General features: G+C 29.3%; 5 protein-coding genes across 7 annotated transcripts; 3 read left to right on the top strand and 2 right to left on the bottom strand.

Moving 5' to 3' along the window:
* Positions 1–113: 113 nt before the first annotated feature.
* Positions 114–8,049, top strand: Achl (La ribonucleoprotein translational regulator Achilles). Its single transcript, XM_087407970.1, has 4 exons — positions 114–3,029; positions 6,059–6,389; positions 6,920–7,153; positions 7,258–8,049. The coding sequence occupies exons 1-4, from the start codon at positions 2,262–2,264 to the stop codon at positions 7,554–7,556; spliced, it is 1,632 nt and encodes a 543-aa protein (XP_087264096.1). The 5' UTR covers positions 114–2,261; the 3' UTR covers positions 7,557–8,049.
* A 129-nt stretch (positions 8,050–8,178) lies between these two features.
* On the bottom strand, positions 8,179–10,500 carry RpI12 (RNA polymerase I subunit RpI12). 2 transcript variants are annotated; one of them, XM_087407973.1, is made up of 4 exons: positions 10,359–10,500; positions 8,776–9,110; positions 8,422–8,641; positions 8,179–8,307 (listed from the first exon to the last, which is right to left on the bottom strand). In XM_087407973.1, the coding sequence occupies exons 2-4, from the start codon at positions 8,909–8,911 to the stop codon at positions 8,283–8,285; spliced, it is 381 nt and encodes a 126-aa protein (XP_087264099.1). In that variant the 5' UTR covers positions 8,912–9,110; positions 10,359–10,500; the 3' UTR covers positions 8,179–8,282. The 2 variants fall into 2 exon arrangements, with proteins under 2 accessions (XP_087264099.1, XP_087264100.1); XM_087407974.1 differs by having other exon boundaries at positions 8,776–8,969; positions 10,359–10,499.
* On the top strand, positions 10,234–11,262 carry LOC147909242 (histone-lysine N-methyltransferase SETMAR-like). Its single transcript, XM_087408301.1, has one exon. It carries the CDS (start codon positions 10,234–10,236, stop codon positions 11,260–11,262), a length of 1,029 nt encoding a protein of 342 aa, XP_087264427.1.
* A 466-nt stretch (positions 11,263–11,728) lies between these two features.
* On the bottom strand, positions 11,729–18,760 carry Haspin (haspin). Of its 2 annotated transcripts, none has more exons than XM_011069467.2 (11): positions 18,624–18,760; positions 18,031–18,229; positions 17,588–17,867; positions 15,539–17,522; positions 14,693–14,950; positions 14,447–14,573; positions 14,169–14,342; positions 13,827–14,094; positions 13,580–13,732; positions 13,356–13,498; positions 11,729–13,281 (listed from the first exon to the last, which is right to left on the bottom strand). In XM_011069467.2, exons 2-11 carry the CDS (start codon positions 18,222–18,224, stop codon positions 13,077–13,079), a joined length of 3,786 nt encoding a protein of 1,261 aa, XP_011067769.2. In that variant the 5' UTR covers positions 18,225–18,229; positions 18,624–18,760; the 3' UTR covers positions 11,729–13,076. The 2 variants fall into 2 exon arrangements, with proteins under 2 accessions (XP_011067769.2, XP_087264086.1); XM_087407960.1 differs by lacking the exon at positions 18,624–18,760 and adding an exon at positions 18,515–18,602.
* A 48-nt stretch (positions 18,761–18,808) lies between these two features.
* Pa1 (PTIP binding protein Pa1) lies at positions 18,809–20,762 on the top strand. The gene is made up of 3 exons (XM_011069466.2): positions 18,809–19,171; positions 19,381–19,541; positions 19,609–20,762. The coding sequence occupies exons 1-3, from the start codon at positions 19,103–19,105 to the stop codon at positions 19,829–19,831; spliced, it is 453 nt and encodes a 150-aa protein (XP_011067768.1). The 5' UTR covers positions 18,809–19,102; the 3' UTR covers positions 19,832–20,762.
* Positions 20,763–21,541: the final 779 nt, after the last annotated feature.

Consider the following 21,541-nt stretch of genomic DNA (forward strand, 5'->3'; position numbering starts at 1 on the left):
CATTGAAAAAAATTGATTAATAAATTATCGAATAACAATCGACGCCGGACGACGACGACAATACTAGGCATTGACGTCGAACGACTCCGAATGACATGAACGACACCAGGCGACGGCGACGTTATATTTTCAAAAATTTACAAAAAACAGTGAAATCCCTAAAAAAAAAATATATGCCAAGTGAATAAAAAATCGTATATTATTAGGTGTTGGAATTAATTCGTAGCGTTTTTTAATGAAAGAATGTTATTTATTTCACATGAGCATTAAAAAATACATTAATGAAAGTATTTCCCATCACTTGTAAAACGCTACGAATTAATTCCAACACCTAATACATTTCTTTTAATAACGATCGGATCGGTTTAGCATGGAATGTTTTTTATATAGATATATGTGCATGTATATTATATTAATTAATGAATTAAATTAAATAAATCAAATGGAAATTAATATAATTTCATAATATAATTATCTATTATATTGAATATCGAATCTTGCTAATCATTAGTGGACTATAAAGAATAAAAATGCATAAAACCTGGAAAATTCAATAAAACTCAAAAAAATTCGGGTCTTTAAAAAAAACTTTCTGAGTTGGGTTTTAAAAAAAAAATCTTAGATTTTTTAAAACTCTAGATTACAGTCTTTCATAAACTTGAAATAATGTATTTATACGTAGAATGAAATGACAAAAATTTACTTAACATTATACTGTTTCGATCGTTTAAATAAAAGAAAAATATTAGGTGTTGGAATTAATTCGTAGCGTTTTTTAATGAAAGAATGTTATTTATTTCACATGAGCATTAAAAAATATATTAATGAAAGTACTTCCCATCACTTGTAAAACGCTACGAATTAATTCCAACACCTAATAACTTTAATGTTTTGAAAAAGATGATTGGTGAAAATCATTTTCATGCGACTATTATTTTAAAAAATCTTGAATAAGATTCTTATTGTTTAAAAAGTACATGCGCGTGCATGACGCGCGCGTACACATATGCACACATTCAAATCCTAAAAGATATAATACATGTATATTGTCTATATAAGTAAGTAATTTAGATGAATCATCGGACGATCAGTTTCTCCTCCCATCTCTTTCACTCTTCTCCTTGATTAATCTTCAGCTGAAACCAAGGCAATCACCCTCTATCTTTTAATCCAGCTTGACATGCGATGCGATGTGGGGCCTCGAACTCCCCCCGAAGAGTAGTAAAAAAAATCATAGAAACAGAAAGGGATCTGCCTTTGGAGCATAGTGGAGCAGTAATGGCAATGTAGGATTTGGAGAGTATGAAGCATTAAGATCTTTGGGGTCTGAGACGAAGGACCGAACTCCTTTCGTTTTTTGACGATTCAGAGCTAACTTTGTCCTTCATGACCATATATGTGGCCAACCGAACTTGACCTATATATTATTATGCTATTGGCGTACAGATCCAATGCGCGTCGTTTGCGAATATACCCTCAGGGCCTTAGCGAGGTCAAGACTGGTTAAGTTCGCGAGTCTTAAGTTCTTCCTGCCTATGATCAATGATTGTGTGTGTGTGTGTGTGTGTGTTGTAATTGTTCGCGATACCTACATTCCACACAATCCATACAATTATATATTGCAGATACGTAACGTAAACAGTTCATGTCTATAATAAGCAATGAGATCCAAAGGTATCGATAACATTTAAAATTAATATATTTTGAAATTTATATATACTTGACGATTGTCTGAAATTATTAAAATTTATTTTGATTATTTCAATTTTTATGTGCATGCATAAACAAAAGATAATTTCAAAATTCTCTTTTATATTCTGGCGTACACTTAATAATTCTATTATAAACTCCCTTTCCTTCGCTCAAGGTTCAATTCGAGTGCCCTTCGGTCGTTCGCCGAATGTTTCATTCTTGACCGGTATTCAAGAAGGCCATTGCAGCTTTGCCACACATCGAACTTGGCCGCAGCTATAAAACGGATCGCGCACAGAGTGGAAGGTCAGTGAGCGATGAGTACGCTCTCATTCAATTTCTATCTTTGTATTCTGAAATCTTTTTTTTTAATTGACAAAACGTCAGTGTATTAGAAAAAAGAAAAATGACTTAGCAATGACATATATATATATACATTTTTTATGTAAAAATGGAAGAAAATAGTTAAAATCTGAAGAAAGAAAATAATTATACTTAAAGTTAAAGTTGCTATATAATTGCCTTCTTATAATTTTAAAATATAGTAGTCTCCCTACTTTGATAAAAATATGGAGTTTCAAGTATCTCAAGATTTAAAAGAGCAGATTAACAATCTATTGTCTTCACCTCCGCGTATGAAGAAATCTGAAACAAAAGACAGTATTTCCTCCGTAGACAGCGATGTAAGCCTTTCTTTCGACCGAAGAGGATCCAAGAGCGACGAGGCCGACTTGTCAGATTACGATAGCGAGATCAGGATTGTAAAGAAGAATGATACTGATCAAGATTCGGGTGCGGATTCTCTGGATGATGTTACATCGAAAGAACTGACAGAGCAGAAACAATTAAATGTTATATCATCGGAGTCTTTAATAGAATCAACGGAATCAACGTTTAAGAGAACGACCAACGATTTCGTGATACCAAATGATGAGTTAGCTGACAAGATATGCGCTCAAGTGGAATATTACTTTTCTGACGATAATATAATAAAGGATGCGTTCTTATTGAAACACGTGAAAAGGAACAAAGAAGGCTACGTATCTCTTAAACTGATATCCAGCTTCAAAAAAGTCAAACATCTCAGCAGGGATTGGAGAGTGGTCGGAGCGGCTTTAACGAGGTCTAAAAAGCTCGAGCTTAATTCACAAGGGACTAAGCTGCGTAGAGTGAATCCTTTACCACATTTTGATCAGACAGCTCCTTCTAGGACCATTTTAGCGGCTGGATTACCAATAGAAAAATTAACAATCGAATCTGTCGCTGAAATTTTTAAGCCTTGCGGTGAGATAGCATTGATAAGGGTGCTTAAACCTGGACGTCCAGTACCTCCCGAGGTAAAACGTCTTTTCTTTTTAACAAGATGCACATACATTCGCGAATGCGAATAGCGGATAGCAAAACATTACTATTTTGAATATGTTTTGCAACACGATATTTGCCCAATTCAATTTTTTCATTGAGAAGTACATTTTCAAATATAGATTTAAATGATTATATAAGATTTAAGTTAATTGAGATAATCCTATTTTCGGATCTTAGTGCTTATTACGCTCTTAGTTGCTTTTAGTGTAAATTATCTTATATATTTGCAAATTTTTTGCGTAGTTTATAAAATTGAAGTAATATATTTGCAAAAGAATTTGTATTTACAAGAGAACCTTGCAAAATGTCAAAGTCTGATTTTAATAAAACTTTGTACACATATAGATGCATGAATTTAGAATATATCGATATAAAAACAGTTTTGAGAAGTGTGAAATCACACTTCTCTCTGTATAAAGCGATTTTCAACTTTTTTTGTTATCTCAAAAACTATATTATAATTCAAGATATAAAAAATGTATTTTGTATAAAAGTTTTGCAGTAAAATTACTTCTATTCAATAATATTTTTAAGTAATTATTTTTTAAAATAAAAAAAAATTTTTTAAATTATTTTATTGATTTGAATAAATTGAGATAGTTTTTTTTAAACTTTCGTATAAATTAAACATTCATATCATGAATAGTTTTTGAGATATAACGAAAAAAAACTGAAAACTATTTTATTGCATATAAGGATGATTCCTTTTAAAACTTTTTTAGGCTTCAATTGATATTTTCTAAATTTATCTATTTACGTAGCCTATACAAAATTTCATTAAAGAAATTGACACTTCTAGCAAGAATTCCCTAGCGAGGTTCCCTCATTATTATTATTAAGCAATATATTAAGTGTAGTAAAAATAATGGATTTCTTTTTACTACACTTAATATAAGATTCGCTTTGACCGAAAATAGAATTACTTCTATTAATTGGTTTAGTTTCGTCGGTAATTTCGATTTATAATAGATTTATTTTGCAAATACGGTTTCATTTTAGATTGCCTATAATTAGAAGTATCCATTCGATTCTTTGGCCAAAGAAAAATTAACTATACGAATTGATCGAAAAATATACCTGCGAATTTCGGATGTTCTTCGCAACTTTAGACAATCTGTTTTATATATAAAGATACGGGATACATAATTTTGAAATATATAATTATATCGTTAGCATCACATGTGCTTCTCTTCTTTGCTATTTTATTATCTTTTTCGACTAATTTTTAGAGAATATATAAGATAAAAATGAGCACAAAGTAACGTAAATAAGAAGACTACTAATTATCGTTACATAAATTAATGTAATTCACGTAATTCCTAGTGTTACAAATTGTAACTTACAATTCCCTCAATTACTCAACAATTACTCAATAATTCAACAAATCGGAACTTGGAACCGAGTTTAATGATAATAGTTAATGATAATATGGATAATGCTTGTTTATCACATTTTCATCCTATCTTATCCATCAAATTTTCCACTTCCATTCCCTGTCGCCCATTAAATTTTCCACAATTGTATTCTACCGTGACATAATCACGGCATGGATTAATACTCTGTGATGTAATGTTCGTATATGTTACAATTAACTTACCGATATGATATTTCCCCGTTAACAAGCTATAGTTGATCCATAAGAACTAAAATACGTAAGGTTTCCTGCAGTAAGAGATTATTCGATTGGATCACACGTTACGTCAACTGTTCCTTCAATCAAGTTATTCTGCATTTATATTTTCAATTTTGTTTACGTCTTTAGAAAATTGTATTACTAACAAAAGATGTATATGCCATGTATTACATGATGTATAATATTATACATTTTTTGCTAATACAATTAAGAATAATAATATAATTAAGAAAGACGTAATTTTCTAAAAATGTAAACAAGTGGAAATTGAATATCGGCGAGGTACTGGTCTAATACCCAGCAAATGAGAATGGATTAAAATGGATTGAAATTTTTTTCTATCTGAATGCGTATTTTATAAATAGCGAATATTTTTTTTGGATTTAATTGGATTCAATTGGGTTGAAAATTTGCATTTCCTATTCAAAATTTTGAATTGAACAGTATTCACAATGTGTTGTGCAGAAAAAGCTAATATTATTTTTAGATTGAAAGGCATAGAGATATGCTCCTATAAATGAATAAAAATGCATTCAGGATTGAAAAGCATTCATTTTAACATTTCGTGAATCAATATTTTTGAAAATCTGAATCCATTTCAATTCATTTCAATCCATTCTCGTTTGCTGGATACCATTTTTCAGTATTTAATACCGACGCGATATTGAATATCAGTACTGATATGATACCTGAGAAATGCTGGGATGATAGAAACGACCAAGATTCGTAATATAGTACATATATACATATACATCAGTACATATGTACTGATTTGAATTTTTCCTTTGTAATTTATGCAAATTAAATCTCAGCAAATACCAAATTACATGTAATGTACATAGTAATGTAATTTCCTACTCAACAATATAACTGTAATATAACACATGTACGTTACACGATAAAAAATTTTTCGTGCATGCATAAATATGTATAAACATACATAAACATGCATAAATATTCATAAACATGTATAATTATATATGAAATATGTTCATACATTCTTCTTTCTTTTGTAAAATTATACTTTTTAGTGTAAGAAATAATAATATAGTAATGTGAAAACATTAAAAATAATTAAATTAATTTTCATACTATTTGTTTTAAAAAACATCAAGTTTGAAAAAATGTAATTGTTTACCGATCACATTGTAGCATTGTATATGTATTAGATATGTACGTATGTACATACGCATACACATACACAAAAATTTTCGTTCGTGCTCACATATAATACATACGTATTACATATAAATAATAAATCGCGAATGATTATGTGCATTAATCTCACTTTGCGTAATACTCTTAATATTTAATGACAGATCCATCAATATTGAAACAAGAAATAAAATTTTCACAATCATTACTTAGGTGCGACAGGCAATCGCTAAAAGGCCAGAATGGGCCTCCATCGAAGAATACGCTATGGTCGAATTCACGGACTCAGCTTCTGCGCGAATCGCCATACAAATGACTTTGGGTGACGTACAAGTATTCGAATTACGTCACTCGGTTGACAAGAAGAAGAAACATCCACCTACGAAGAAATGCCAAATCCCAAATAGAACAGTAAGAGAAGATAATCACAATTCATCGAGTTGTCCCAGTGGATCTGAGCCCGAGGATGGGAGAGTAAGGCTTAAAAGAGGTTTTCAAGGATATCCGATGTATCACGTCCATAATACGAGTTATCCTTTCCAAGGTATCATGTCGTAAGAAAAAAAAATACATCGTTTACATTATACATATAAAATATCACAAACTATTTAATCGTTGATTTTAATTTAATTCGTTGACTTCAATCCTTCTTCGTCAATTTTTTAATCATTTCTGACATTTGATATTAGATTTTTTGAGATTAAATTTTAAATAAAAATTTTGTCATAGCAAAGAGAAATCATTTTTCCCCCGTTTTTATTCTCTTTCTCTATCACCTATGCACAGATTTGCGCGTAAGTAGTGAAAGAAATTCAAAAATCGGTCTCGATAAATTTTTTTGTTAAAGAAAAAAATTTGATTGATTATGTAGGATTTATTTTAAGAATTATAATTCTCTTGCAATACATCTTTCTGTCTCAATGTTAGATAAGTGGTTTTAAATTTATCAAAAATGTAAAATAAATTAATAACAAAAGATATCAATAAAATCAAGTGAGAATGTAATTTTTTCACTTATGTTATTAAATTTTTCAATTAATGATGCCCCATATGGAACATTTATCTTATTAACAGGAATGCCATCATCAGATGCATGCTTATCTCGTAAGCTCTCTTCCTGCTCCATATCCAGTTCCGAGAATGGTTTTATGTTTCGGCGTCTATCTTCCTGTTCCGGTTCCAGCTCAGATTCTGGTAGACGTTATTCCACCTGTTCGTCTGGTTCCGAATCAGCTTTTTTTCATCCAAGTTACTCAAAGAGCTTCTATCATCATGAAAATCATCGTTACTCTTGCTGTCCTTCTACCGGTTAGTAATAATATATGTATATATATATATATATATATATATATATATATATATATATTCGAAATAATAACAATTAATATTCACAAATTTATCATTTATCACAGGTCCTCCGATGGAATGCCGGGGAATCTGCTATATCGCAAATCGTCGTGGATCGGCCGATTGTGGACCATTATCAAGAAGACTCTCAACATATAATCGCGATTTCGATATGAATATTAGAAGATCATCCTTATGCTCCTCAAATTCGGAACAGAATGTATTCTATAGAGCGAGGAGTAACAATAGTATCACGATGACGCATGTGCCTGAGAATGTGACAAGAATGCCGTCAGGACCCGATGGTACTCGCGGATTTTTCATTCGTTCGACAAGGATATCAACGCCCTTAGAATCTCATTAAACCATCAAGAGATATCAAGAGATTCATCGTTAATGATAAGAAGTCTGAGGGAAGATATCTATTGATATTTAACGCAGCTGAACAAATCGAGACAACAATACATTCAACATCTCTCCTTAAATCTACTTATTTTCCGATATTAACATTCGAATTGCTCGCATTTTGAGCAAATGGCCTAGTTGTATGCTGCGATCCGATTCACGCTCACAATGCTTAAAAATCATTTTATCCTTGTTGTTTGTCAAATGTTAAACGAAAACAAATGATGCTCATGAGCGTTGTCAGTATGAATCAGACCACAACCATAATAATATGATAAGGGATGTTCATTATGCCTGTTCATCAAGAGGAAAAGAAGTGGGAACTAGGAGTTCATATTTCTATAGTCCAAGAAACAATCTTATTCTGACAAAAATGAATTAGAAAATGGAACATATTGCAAGTTCAACACTTGCAAAGAATGTAAAACTTCGTAAATAAATAATGAAAAGATTATTATTTTATACTTCAAATTCTTCTCTTACTTTTATAAAATGATAATAAAATGTATTACGATATTTAATATCGCAATTTATTGTTTTAAAAAATATATGTAAAATATAAAATAAAAAATATCCTAAAGTTAGGATTTATTTCTTTAATCAACTAAAAAACTTAAAGAACAAGAATCACATATATGTTTTACAATATTTCTTATAAAATAAAATATAGTCTATGAAATCCATATTAAGAATTCTCTGTTATCTTGAATCTGCAAATAATGATTTATTCATTAACGAAGTACTAGCAATATAAAAACTTAATTTAACATAAAAGTAATATCTGAATACTAAGCCAATAATAATTCCTATATACAGATACGCACTTGCACTTGGTACATGTGAAAAATACAGTTTGTCCTTCGTCAGCAGACCTCAATTGCAATGTTGCATAGGACATTTTATCATTATAACATTGAGGACATTCTCGCTCCACTGTTGGTCCATCTGCGTCATCTTCACTATCATCCTCCTCTTCTTTGACAGATACATAAGTATCTTTAGTATTAAAATGGATCGTATGTGTCATTTTCATATCACCAAAAACTGGAAAATAATCATAGAAATTAATAATCCAAATTAATATAAATTTTTAATTATTTCTTAACTTACATACAAAGGATTACTAATGTAATCTCATAATGTTTTGCATAATTTTTTGAATTATCATACAGTGGTACCTTCAGCATCCCATTCTCTTTTGCATGTGTAACATGTAACTCCTCCTTTCTCTCCAAGCAAAGGTAAAATTGAACCACAATCCGGACAGAAGCCAGGTACAGTAATAAAGGAACTCTTGTTATTATTTGCCATCATTTAACATGTATTTAATCAATACGAATACAAGTTGTATCTTCCTTCTTGAAACTGTAATCTGTAATGTACATTCGAATAGTTTTCAATAGTCTCGAACAGTCTCGAATTGCTGTTCAGCTGTTATTTATTATAGAGAAGTTTTGAAAGGGACATCCATTGATGATTCTTGATTTCCATCTGTTTTCATCCATCAGCGCCTCTACGTGGACAAAATGCGCATTACTACGTAGTCATATTCCGATGGATAATGTTACGGTTTCTGCACATTTATGGTTTTGTTCCATGCTATTATGTTCATGAATTTTTGATTTTTTTGTATTCCATACTATTTCCATAATTTTCTGATTCTATTCCATGCTGACATGCTAATTAAGTTACATGCTAATTAAGTTCAAATTCTCATTCGAGTACCACTCAGGTATCACTCCATTCTTGTTGTTTATTTTAATGTTAAATAATTATATATATATATATATATATATATATATATATGAGCAATTCTTTTATATTTTTCTAAACTCGATTTTTTTTCTAAAACAAATATTATATAATGCGAAAATTATTCTTTTAATTATTTTTAATATTTTCTCATTATTGTTACTATTTTTATTATAAATATATAATTATAGAAAAGAAAAAAAATGTTTGGACATATGTATATGTATGGACATATTTCATATATTGGGTGGATCCATATATTCGTTCGGTTTTTGTTAGTAGTGCAAAAACAGAGAATCATATCATTGATTAAAATTCATTCTTTGTATGAAAAAAACTTGTTTCATTTTACCTTCAAAAACCGAACGAATATATGGATCCACCCAATACATATAATTATAATATGTTTATGAAATTTATACGTTTATGTATATTTATACATATTATATTTATACTCAAGCAGAATAAGTCATTATGATATCAAAATGACGTATGATCCGAAATGATCATTAAAAGTCATTTTTTAATCATTTCTAATTCATTTTAATATCATTTTAACGTTAATTTCACGCATGAAAAATTTTTTATTGGATACAAGATTTCTCATTTTATAATTTCTGATGAAATCTTGTGAAATCTGAAAAGTTTAAAGTTCTCTTTTCAAATATTATAGACTAAGAAACCTTAGAATATTTCAGATATTGGGTGGATCCATATAATCGTTCGGTTTTTGTTAGTAGTGCCAATTTTTTCCGAATATCTCCGGTTCTGGTTGCCTAATCGGGCAATCCAAATATGTTTTGGAAAGGTGACAGTCCGCTCTTTTTATCTGTCAAATTTGGTTTCATTGGCATTAGTTTTGTTTGTATTACAAGCCTGTGAACATGTCGGAGAATAAGGTGCATTTTCGGCATATTTTACTTTATTACTTCAAGAAAGGCAAGCGAGCTGCGGAGGCCCACCGAAAGATATGCGGCGTATACGGGGACGATGCCTTAACAGAACGTACCGCTCAGAAATGGTTTGTCAAATTTCGTTCCGGAGATACGAGTCTTGAAGATGGACCCCGCAGCGGTCGGCCCACCGAGGTTGATTCGAATGATATCAAGGCACTGGTTGAGCAAGACCGGACACTAAAGGTGCGAGAGATTGCGAAGACACTTAAAATAGGTTATGGAACCGTTCAAAGGCATTTGCAACAGCTTGGTTACGTGTCCAGCCTCGATGTTTGGGTGCCGCACAAGCTGACCGAGGAGAACCTGGCCAACCGTATGTCCATCTGTAATTCACTTCTGAAGCGGCACGAAAGCGATCCGTTTCTCATACGAATAGTGACTGGCGACGAAAAGTGGATCATCTACGACAACATAGTGCGCAAGAGATCATGGGGAACCACTGGCAAGCCGCCGAATGCCACCCCGAAGGCCGGCCTGCATCCGAAGAAGATTTTGCTATCCATATGGTGGGATCATCGTGGTGTGCTGTTTTACGAGCTGCTTCCTCAGGGAAAAACGATCGATTCGAAGGTCTACTGCACGCAGCTAACGAAATTGAATCAAGCATTGCGACAGAAACGTCCAGAACTGGTCAATCGCAAAGGTGTCATATTCCACCATGACAACACCAGACTCCACACTGCAAAAATCACTCAGCAAAAATTAGTGCAACTTGGCTGGGATGTTTTGCCCCACCCACCGTATTCACCAGACCTTGCGCCATCCGACTACCACTTGTTCCGGTCCCTGCAAAACTCCCTCAACGGGAAATCGTTCGCTGATCAGACAGCTGTGAAAACGTACCTTGACCGGTTTTTCGCCTCTAAGCCCCAGACCTTCTATGAGAGCGGAATAATGAAATTGTTGAAAAGATGGCAAGAGGTCATTAACAAAAACGGAGAATATATCATTGATTAAAATTCATTCTTTGTATGAAAAAAACTTGTTTCATTTTAGCCTTCAAAAACTGAACGATTATATGAATCCACCCAATATATGAAAATATATCACATATATGAAAAATTCTAAGAAAAGATGCCGATTTCAGCTTCTCTCACTTTTTCGTTAAATGTCTCGATTTTAGTATATAAAGTAGTAAAAAAACCCCGTTGAAAGATATTTTATAAATTTTGTTAAATTATTGTACAAAATATATATTATTGTTGCCAGGAAGTAACATTACTGTTACCAATGAGTATAGTTGAATGAATTTTTCCTATAATGTAAATGACAGCGCAAATAACTCAATTTTGATTTTGGATTTTCAAAGCAATATATTCAGAGTAAATTTAACTTTGATTAATTCAATTGCCAAGAATTTTATACATTTCTTTTATTTTGTTAAGCGAAAGGGAGGGATGTGCCGCGGACATAAAGATAAATATAAACAATAATAACATCGATGTATATTTATTAATATCGAAATTGAGTCTGAATTAATGTTTCATCTTCCTTATTAAAGCAGATAATTTCGAATTTTTCGTCGATCGTACATCCACACGTAGCGACTATTACCGCAATTTTAATCCTTTTAATTGTAATGAATTTTGTTAGCGGTGATAGTCGCTACGATCGGCGAAAAATTTTGCCGCCACTTTATAAATTTGCCCCATTTGTCCGGTACATCATTTTGTATCACAATTTTATTGTTGAAGAAGTTTATCAATATCTAAGCCTAATCTACAATTATGTTTTTGATTTCCTGTTTCTTATTTTTTACCACTTTTTACTATTTTGTTTTTTTTTTTGCCTCTTATCTAAGTTTTCGCTCGATGTAAAAGTTGAACTTCAAAAGGAAAGGAAAAGACAAGAATATACATATGAAAAGAAACTTGTGTGTCCATAAAATGTCGCAAAGAAGAAAAAAGTATGATATAAAAAGCAAGAAACAGGAAGAGAGCAAAGAATATATTGTACATTAGCATATATGGTACATTTAATGATTAAAGCAATAAAACAGCGTTCTTTCTTTACATCCAATTTAATTTTACATAATTTAAATGTTTTAAACAGAGTTTTCATTGAATGTATTAAATGCATTATATCAAAGAAATTGAAATAAATTTAAAACAAGTAAGTTATGAAGTCACAAATAGAAATACCGGCTTTAATTAGCAGAAATATAATGAAAAGAACGTAAAATTTATATTGAATTTCGTATAATTTCTATAATTAATTCACATAAATCTATAATGTAATCTCATTAAGAATTAAAAACAGAAAATTATATACAAGTTGATATTAATCTATTATATAAAAAATAATAATCTTAAAAAAAAAACATTCCAAAAGTATTATATATATTTATTACTATAGTATGGAAAAATATATTTCTTATGTCTATATTCTATGTGAAGATATGAAGTTGAAAAAAGAAACAAAGAATGTGAATTAATTTTAATCGTAAATTATTATATAATATGTATGTAAAATATCAAAACGAGTCATATCAATATCATAATTTTCTTATTTTAATATTAGAATAATTTAATAATTATTTGTATATATAACTATACTTAAGCTAAATATATAACAGAATATCTAGAAAATTTCAAAAAATTTGATTTATTATAGAGACATTTCATAAAGGCTTGCATCATAAGATATAGTCAACGCGATGCTACAAATGCTTTGAAGCATTTTTTAATTGGTCAGTTTGCAAAATTCTTTTTTCTAATTGGTCCATTAAACACTTCAAAGCGTTTGTAGCAAGACTTTGACCACAGCCATAGTTACACGACGCTATTAGAATTGATTACAAAGTCGTATGCACTATTGTAGTTTAAAATTATATCTTTAAATTCTTTTAATCTAATAATAGCGTGCTTGTGAACTTTCAAGTTTTTCTTTTTGTATCTTACCGCAGTAATCATTTTATCCAAAATGTAATGCAACCACAAAACATTCGTATATGGTTCAAATTTTCGCCAATCATTCCTGCACATATGATGGAAGTACAAATAAACAGTATATAAGAAAAAGGTAAGAAATAAAAAATGTATGTGACTTACTGAATTTTGTCGCGCATAAGACGATAAATGTCAAATTGATATTCACCATGAGCAGTAAATAAAGCTGGATCTAGTGCAAGATCATTATATATACAACATCCTTGGTATAACATCCTCGATAGCGTAAAATCTATTATAGATACCTTGAGAAAAATTTAATAAGATTATAAATTTACATAAAAAAAAGTTGTAATAATATTTAAAATATTTTTCGTAGAACAAACCTTTACACCTTCACTAGGAAACTTGATCTCTCTCCCTCCGAGATTATAATATATATATTGTTCTTTTGTTCTTGATATTAATACATTACCCCAATGTAAATCTCTATGTTCAAATTCAAGTGCTTTTTCTGCAACTGCTAAGGCCAATGCAGTCTATAAAATACAAAAATTTATAAACAGGATAATTCATGATGGATAATTTATCAAACATTGTTGTTATTTGATATATTGATGATAAACAATTAACCTGTAAAAATAGAGCGCAAGCCTCCTCTGCAGTTTGAAATACAAAGGCTTCAAGATCTTCCCCACCGTGACTCAGTTCAAGAGCAATGTACAATTGATTTTCATCAAACATCGATGGACAATCATTATCGGACGTTTTGTGATTGTCATAAATATTCCAAAGTTCTAAGAGCTTTTCTGGATATTTTCCTATAATACAGCTGATATTTTTAACTTCTACAAATCCATTAGTTTTATAGGTATCATTTAATTTTAGATTATCCAATTCCCTGCAAATATCTTCTTTCATAATTTTTGTCAACAATGTCATCAATATGTGCATACAATTGATTAATTAACTCACTTTGCAATCACAATTTCTGACAATATTTCATTAAATTTCTTTTGTGGTTCACCATTGACTAACTGTTCATTTTCTATAGGAATAATTTTTATAACAGATTTTTTACCCTCACATTCATGAAGAAAAACTTCTCCATAAACACCTTCGCCTATTTTATAGCAATGTTCCAAATACCTAAGAACAGAGTAATTAATGTTACAATTTATATATATTTACAATTTATATATATTTACATTAATTAAAACCATTTGTATAAATATATACTAAGATCTGCATACAAATCTGGAAAACAATCTTCAAAAGGAATATAACAGTTTTGTGAACATCTCTGTAAAACAACATCTCTTGCAATACTGAAATGATTACTGATAATTTGATTGTTATGTATCAATGATTTTTCCCAGTCTGTAAATATTTATTTAATTTGTACTAATTATTAATATAACATTCTGTGTAATATGTAAAAATGTAATGCTGTAAAACGAATAAATTGTGTACAGTAATATGTGATTAAAAATACTTACATGATAATTTCGAGTTTGAAGATTTTTTTGCAGTTATTCCAAATGCCTCAAGAAATGGTGTGTCTTTGATTTCACACTTAGTATTTGTACTATTAAGCACAACTCTTACTGAGATTCTTTTAGAAAATCTAGGATAACTCGCTAAATCAAATTCTTTACATTTGTTACTGTTAAACGATGATGCGTTTGATATGTTAAGCTTACCGCTAGATAAATTTGTATCATCTTTATCCTTTTTCAAACAACTTTGGAAAATTCCTGCACATAACGATTATTATAATTTTAATATTGTCTGCCACTACATACACATTATATAATATTATCAGATTATAAATACTACAAAGCTTACCCATTTAGTAAAGACTTTAAATGTAAGTATCAAAACTTTTTTTTATATTTGTTCAATCTCATTATTATAAAAATGTATCAAATCTTGAAATATTATCACTTTAAAAATTATACAATGTAAAAAACAGCATCAAAATGTAAAAATTAAATATAAAAATCATTTAAGATCTCTTATTATATTTGTTTATAAGATGTTATTGGTTAGTGCTTCTAAATAACAATTTTGTTTAACAAGTTATCTTCAATTGTTTTTCAAGCAAATTACAAATATTAATATTTATACAAAATTTTAATGCCTTAACTGATGACCCTTCAGTATTTGCACAAAAAACATACAGATTGTCATATTTTAATCTATCATTTTATCTTTGCAAGATAAGAATCTCATAAACTATTAATTTTTTAAGTTATTATACTTTAATATTTTTATACAGAGACCAAAAAGATGAATCAATTGGTGTAAAGAAACAAGAAATAAAAAAATGATATTAAATATACCTTGTTTTTGCATATCCAGTATATTTCTGACACTGTATCTCCATTTTTTCCCCTTTCCAATACTTAATTTGTCTAAATTAGATTCATCGTTTATATTATTTAATATTGACAAAGATCTAGCCCAATACTTGCCCGGTTTTAAAAAAACAGATTGATCCATTTGTTCATTTGTATCACTATATGGTTGAGTCATGAAGGATTCAAAATGATCGCGAGACAAATTTGCATTCTTAGAATGCTCAAAATTATGTGTTGATTGAACATTAGAAAGGTCTTTGTCAATTGTTATATAGTGAACTTCATTGTTCGATTGTACAGCTTCATTATTTACACTATCGGAAATATTTGACATGCTTAAATGCCATTTAGGATATTGCATTCTTCTTCCTATTCTAATCGGATCATGTAATCGTGTAAGCAGCACACGAGCATCCATGTTAATATTATCTTGGCTTTTATCAAATAAACTGTGTTTATTAATGTTAGCAGTTTTATCTTTAAGACTCTCATGAATTGCTTCTATTATATTTATTTCTGTTATATCATGATTTTCTTGAAATTTATTTTTTTGCATATTATTATCTAAATCTTTGAATGTTGAACATACTTTGGAAGGTGATATACATAATGAGTTTGCATCAGCTTTATTATTACTTGATAATTGCTTTTGTTTTAAACATAAATCGATGGATGAGTCTACAGTTTCTATAAATTTATGCATATCAGAACGTTTCTTTTTTATTTTATCTTCATTTGTATCTTTCGGCGAATGATTGTGACTATATGTTGTATCATCAAATAATGATCGGGATTGATAAGTAGACATATTTAATAAATACGGAATTTCCGTTTTAACATCACATTCTGTATTATATTTTTGAGTAACAGCTGCATGAACATCATTCTTGTAAGACATTACTCCATTTTTAACAACAGAATCTGTAGTTTGTGATTTCTGGGACAATAAAATTTGTGTTTGCTGTACATCTGTGGACTTGAGTTTAGAATCTTCCGATATCGTAAACAAAGAATGAGAAATTTTCTGATCAATGTCGGAAATATCTTCTTCTGTAGTTACTAATGAACCTTCTTGACTCCAATGTGATTTGTTATAAATATTAGACTTAATGGGAGATAATACTACTAAACTAGGTTTGACTCGTTTGCTAAAAGGAGTGCTAGAAAATATGTTAGGCTTTTTTTCAAATACTGTATTATTTTCTTTTGCAAACTCTCCTATTTCTAATCTTTCCACTTTTACAAAACTATTTTTTATTAGATCTCTTTCTTTCTTCGTATCACATGATGTAAGTTCAATACTTTTGTTGCAGTTTGGAGTAATTTCAGATGAGTTATATAAAACCAAATGTGATATGTTTGATATATCTTTTATATTGATAGTATCTTTCATGTTTCTTTTACTTCCTAATACATGCTGATCTTTAACAATATTATTGTACAATGCTACAGAACAATGTTTAACTGACATATGTTTAAAGTCAGCCAACTCATTATGTTCAATTGAGATTGATTGCGAAACAGTATTTTGTACTTTAGAAATATTTTTCTTAGTTTGTAAAGTATCTTGTAACAAGAATTTTGTATCATTCAATATATCTTGCTTATTTTCTAGAAACTTTTTATGATTCAATATGTAATTTTGCACAGTAAAAGCATTTAATTTAACAAAACATGGTTTGATGGTTTGTTGATAGTTTCCTATATGCTTAACATCAGCAATGGATTCATTAATTGTAATTGATTGATTTTGTGATATAATTATTTTGTCAATCTTTAAAACATTTTGTAGCAAAGATTCATGGGTATCACTGCATAAAATATCGTTTTTATATGAGATATCTTCCAAATTATCTAGAGCATTAGGATTTATATGAGAGATTTGTTCAATGCATACGCGACTAGGCTTAGACTTATTTTTTAGCTTTTTCTTTTTTTTTATCTTGTTTGCTTGTCTCTTCTGTCCCTAGTTATTAATACATACAATTAAAAATAAATTCAATCATTTATTTAAAAAAAAACTGGACATACCTGTGCTTTTCCTAAGTATGTTTTATCTTTAACTGACATTTTTTTTGTTTTTTTAGACAACATTTCTATAGAAATAACTTCTGATTCAGATTTTTTTTGTTTCCTGCATTTACGAGCCGATTTATGGCTAACATTTGTTGAACTAGGTGTACTATTGTGTATAAAAAGATCAGAAGTTATATGTTCAGATTTTAGACTTGTTGCATCGGTAATATTATCATCACTGCTACTGTTTTTCCATGAATCGTTTTGATTTGTATCCAATGGCATAGGAGGTACTCTGTGTCAAAATATATATAAATTTAGGGTTAAATATACATATATAAACATATAAAATCTTCAATATAACACACAAAAATAAAGTAAATTCATATAAAATATAAACAAAGATAAATCAATGAAAAATGAACATGTTCAATCTACTTATTACAAATTTTTCTTACACTACTTCTTTGGCAAGTCTGTCAAATGTCGTTTCGAATGGATCATAATTTAAAGAATCATTAAACAGTTCATTTTTAAAACGACTGTTTTCCACAAAATATTTTTCACTTGATATAGCAGATGTCAATGAATTCATAAAAGGTTTCTTTGTAGGTTTTCTCTGATAAGTTCGAATTGGTTTTTTCCTCAACATTTTACCTAAAAAATGAAAATATTCATTTTAAAAGTTATTTTTCAGAACATATAAACAAGTTAGAAAAAAAAATGTGATAAGCAATGCAATCAGTATTATTTGAATATTTATTTAAAAAATGTTAAAACTTTCTTTATAAAACACTCTGTCATAAATATACGATTTTCAAGAAATATGTTTCGAATATTTATATAGATGCAACAAATTGCATCGCGATTTTTATCAAAACTTGTTCACTCGATATTTTCATTCGAAATAAGTCAAAGCATCAAGCATGAACTACCAAGTACCACGAAAAGCGAGCATAGAATTCAAGTCCTAGACTGTAGTTAAAGTCTCGCTACAAATGTTTTGAAGCATTTGAGGGACCAATTAGAAGAAAGAATTTTACGAACTGACCAGTTAAAAAACGCTTCAAAGCGTTTGCAGCATCGTACTCCCTAGTTTACATCGAACACTTGAGGCTGCCGTCCCATGAGCGAAAATTTACAGCGAAACGAAACAGACTAATCACAATCGTAGAAAAGAAAGCAGAGTTATGATTGATCGCGCTGTTCCGTTGTAAATTTCGGCTTATGAGACGGCTGACTGGATACGCGCTGATACGCGTATTATTAACTAGTAACTTCCACCATGCATGAAAATATGACCGCAGCGCATGCTCGCATTGCGATATTTCGCGGCTGTGACTGTTGTCCTAACCTCTGAATAGTTGTCAACTAATAATTTAATGATTAATGATTAATATTTCGATTTACGGAATAAAGCGACACATTTTTTCTTATTAAATCTTTATTTTTACGCGAAAACGCATCGATTCAGTGTATTTTTATCAAAATTTAAGGTTGACGGAGTCTTCTTAACATTTACCAAAGAAAATGGAACGCACTGAAGAAGATTGGTTTGTAGAGTGTTCAGATGATGAAAAATATGAAATGGATGAAAAGGTGAAATAGAATCATATTTATTTGATATGTCAATCTTTAACCAAATCCTCATTATGTATAATCTATATAATTTTATAAAAGATTCTTTTACACATATACATCTAATTGATTGTTTTTTTACTACTTACTAATAAATGTCTAAGCTTACATTTAAAACTTTTTCGTCTTAATTTGCAATAAATATCTTTTATATTTTTTTATTTGTATAGCATAAATGGAATATAAAGGCTGAAGAGATGCTCTCATTAATTGAAGGTTTGGAAGTAAATAATTGTATTCTAGAACTTGAATGGAAGTGTCCTGGTAGACGAGGGCCTTCCCCTGTTCCTTCAAACAATTTACAACAGGAGCTTGAATCTCCAGAATATAAGTAAGTTTTCAGCAGTAATTTTTAATTATTTTTATTTTATTTGTATATATTGACATTATCTGTACAGAACTGAAGAAAAGTCTGACTTTGATTTTATGGATGAAATGTCATTACCAAGATTACCTGTTCGGAGAATTGGCGAAAGTACTCCAAAAGGTAGTGCCAAGAAAAAAATTGCTAGCTTTAATGGAGTAATATCTACAATGTTAAGACATCGTAGATTGGAGCAACAAGAAATAAATTCAAGTCCAAAAAAAGGCGAATCTCCTATGTTAAAGCCACCTACTTAAAGATGAATTACTTAAAATTGAAATAATTCAATAATTGTTTTTGAATCACAAAAAAACGTCCCTTGAAAGTTTATTTTGTCTGGAATTATTTCAAAAATCGTTACATTTAAAATTTTACCATACTGTAATATTTCATTGTGTAATATTTCATGTTGCAATATTTCTATAATATAATTTAAGAATTTTGCATTTTCTTAAATATATAAAGTTTAATTATATATTTCTAAACATTTTAAATATGAAACAGGTAAAATATTTTTTTCAATTATTGAAAAAAAATTAAATTTTTTAATTTAATTTTGCAAATATATCACTAAGATGATTCGCCGTTACAGTTTTTGCTGAAATTCTATTTTGAAATTATAATATAATAAATTGCGCAAATGTTTATCAATATTTTAGAAAAGGTCAATCTATTTTTGCAAATATATATCTACGTAATAGCAGACTATAATTTTTATGCAAGATTTTTTTCGTCATATTATTCAATAAATGTTATTCTAAATATTTTAAATATTATAAAAATTATAAATGAAGATGTAGTAATATTATATCTTAATTAATTTCCTTTAGATTTCCGAGTTATTTATATTTAATTGTTTTTCAAAAATAATATTTGACATTTATTGAATAATTATTGAATGATTATTTTCGATTGGCGTCTATTTGTTGTGATTGATCACCAGCCACTCACAGCACTTGAAGGTCAATCACAACGTAATCAAATGGGATGCTCTCATTATTATTTTTAAAAAAACTTATATGATTATTCCGATGCTGGTAGGCTGCGATTCACTTACTGTATGTGACGATATTATGCATTGGTACACATTCTGCATAGACTGGTACATTCACATTTGATAAAACTGTGTAAGCTGGTTAAATTCGTGGTATATAAAAATATAGATTAATAAAAGAAATTATTAACTAATATTTGATAATTAAATTTTAAATACCTAATTTTGAATGATTTATTGAAAAAAAAAATTTTATAATTATTAAATAACAATAATGAAAAGACAAATGGCATCAAAATAAAATTGGTTCAAATATATTATTGCACTTGTCATTTGTATTCATATCAATATTATTAGTTTTATTATTGTCGAGTATCAATCTTATCTTATGATACGATTTAGAAAACTTGATAGATTTTGCAAACATATATAAATATGAACTTGTAAAAATATCGAAATTTAATCTTTATAATAATTGTAAATATATAATGAATGTAAAATACTTTACAATAAATTTTTTTTATAAAAATATAAAAATTTGATAAAATTCGATGATTGCATTATCATTAGATGCACAAGATTAAAAATTAATATCAGATGTACCTGATTGTTTAAAATGCTATTAACTTCATAAAAAATAAGACGTAGACTATTATATTTGCTTATATCATTTCCTATTTATCAATTCCAGATATCAATCTGGATCGATAATAAATTATGTGATTTTATTATTTTTATTTTTAATTATATATTATTTAACATTATTTTCAATAATTGAAATTATTTAATTAAATATTTATCTATAATTATTTTTTTATTTTATAAAATTTAGGTATTTAATAGTGGTGTGTGTGCACGCGCGGTAAGCCAAGCGGTACGCTATTGCCATGCGCGCCCGCTAAATCTGAAATCCTGATTGGGATATACGCATATTACGCGTTTTGCGTCATGCGAACGCGCGTGCGCTGCGATC

Source organism: Acromyrmex echinatior, chromosome 7 (assembly GCF_024713525.1).
Source record: "Acromyrmex echinatior isolate Ae372 chromosome 7, ASM2471352v2, whole genome shotgun sequence".
NCBI lineage: Eukaryota > Metazoa > Arthropoda > Insecta > Hymenoptera > Formicidae > Acromyrmex > Acromyrmex echinatior.

What these genes read in the sequence shown, in the direction of transcription:
- Achl (XM_087407970.1), top strand. Translation starts at nt 2,262, where the DNA reads ATGGAGTTTCAAGTATCTCAAGATTTAAAAGAGCAGATTAACAATCTA. An exon ending in TACGAGTTATCCTTTCCAAG is followed by an intron (nt 6,390 to 6,919) that starts GTATCATGTCGT and finishes TCTTATTAACAG; the next exon opens with GAATGCCATCATCAGATGCA. An exon ending in CTCTTGCTGTCCTTCTACCG is followed by an intron (nt 7,154 to 7,257) that starts GTTAGTAATAAT and finishes CATTTATCACAG; the next exon opens with GTCCTCCGATGGAATGCCGG.
- RpI12 (XM_087407973.1), bottom strand. Translation starts at nt 8,911, where the DNA reads ATGATGGCAAATAATAACAAGAGTTCCTTTATTACTGTACCTGGCTTC. An exon ending in AAGAGAATGGGATGCTGAAG is followed by an intron (nt 8,642 to 8,775) that starts GTACCACTGTAT and finishes ATTATTTTCCAG; the next exon opens with TTTTTGGTGATATGAAAATG. An exon ending in TTCACATGTACCAAGTGCAA is followed by an intron (nt 8,308 to 8,421) that starts GTGCGTATCTGT and finishes CATTATTTGCAG; the next exon opens with ATTCAAGATAACAGAGAATT.
- LOC147909242 (XM_087408301.1), top strand. Translation starts at nt 10,234, where the DNA reads ATGTCGGAGAATAAGGTGCATTTTCGGCATATTTTACTTTATTACTTC.
- Haspin (XM_087407960.1), bottom strand. An exon ending in AGACTTGCCAAAGAAGTAGT is followed by an intron (nt 17,868 to 18,030) that starts GTAAGAAAAATT and finishes ATTTTGACACAG; the next exon opens with AGTACCTCCTATGCCATTGG. An exon ending in CTTGCGCTCTATTTTTACAG is followed by an intron (nt 13,733 to 13,826) that starts GTTAATTGTTTA and finishes TGTATTTTATAG; the next exon opens with ACTGCATTGGCCTTAGCAGT.
- Pa1 (XM_011069466.2), top strand. Translation starts at nt 19,103, where the DNA reads ATGGAACGCACTGAAGAAGATTGGTTTGTAGAGTGTTCAGATGATGAA. An exon ending in AATATGAAATGGATGAAAAG is followed by an intron (nt 19,172 to 19,380) that starts GTGAAATAGAAT and finishes TTATTTGTATAG; the next exon opens with CATAAATGGAATATAAAGGC. An exon ending in CTTGAATCTCCAGAATATAA is followed by an intron (nt 19,542 to 19,608) that starts GTAAGTTTTCAG and finishes TTATCTGTACAG; the next exon opens with AACTGAAGAAAAGTCTGACT.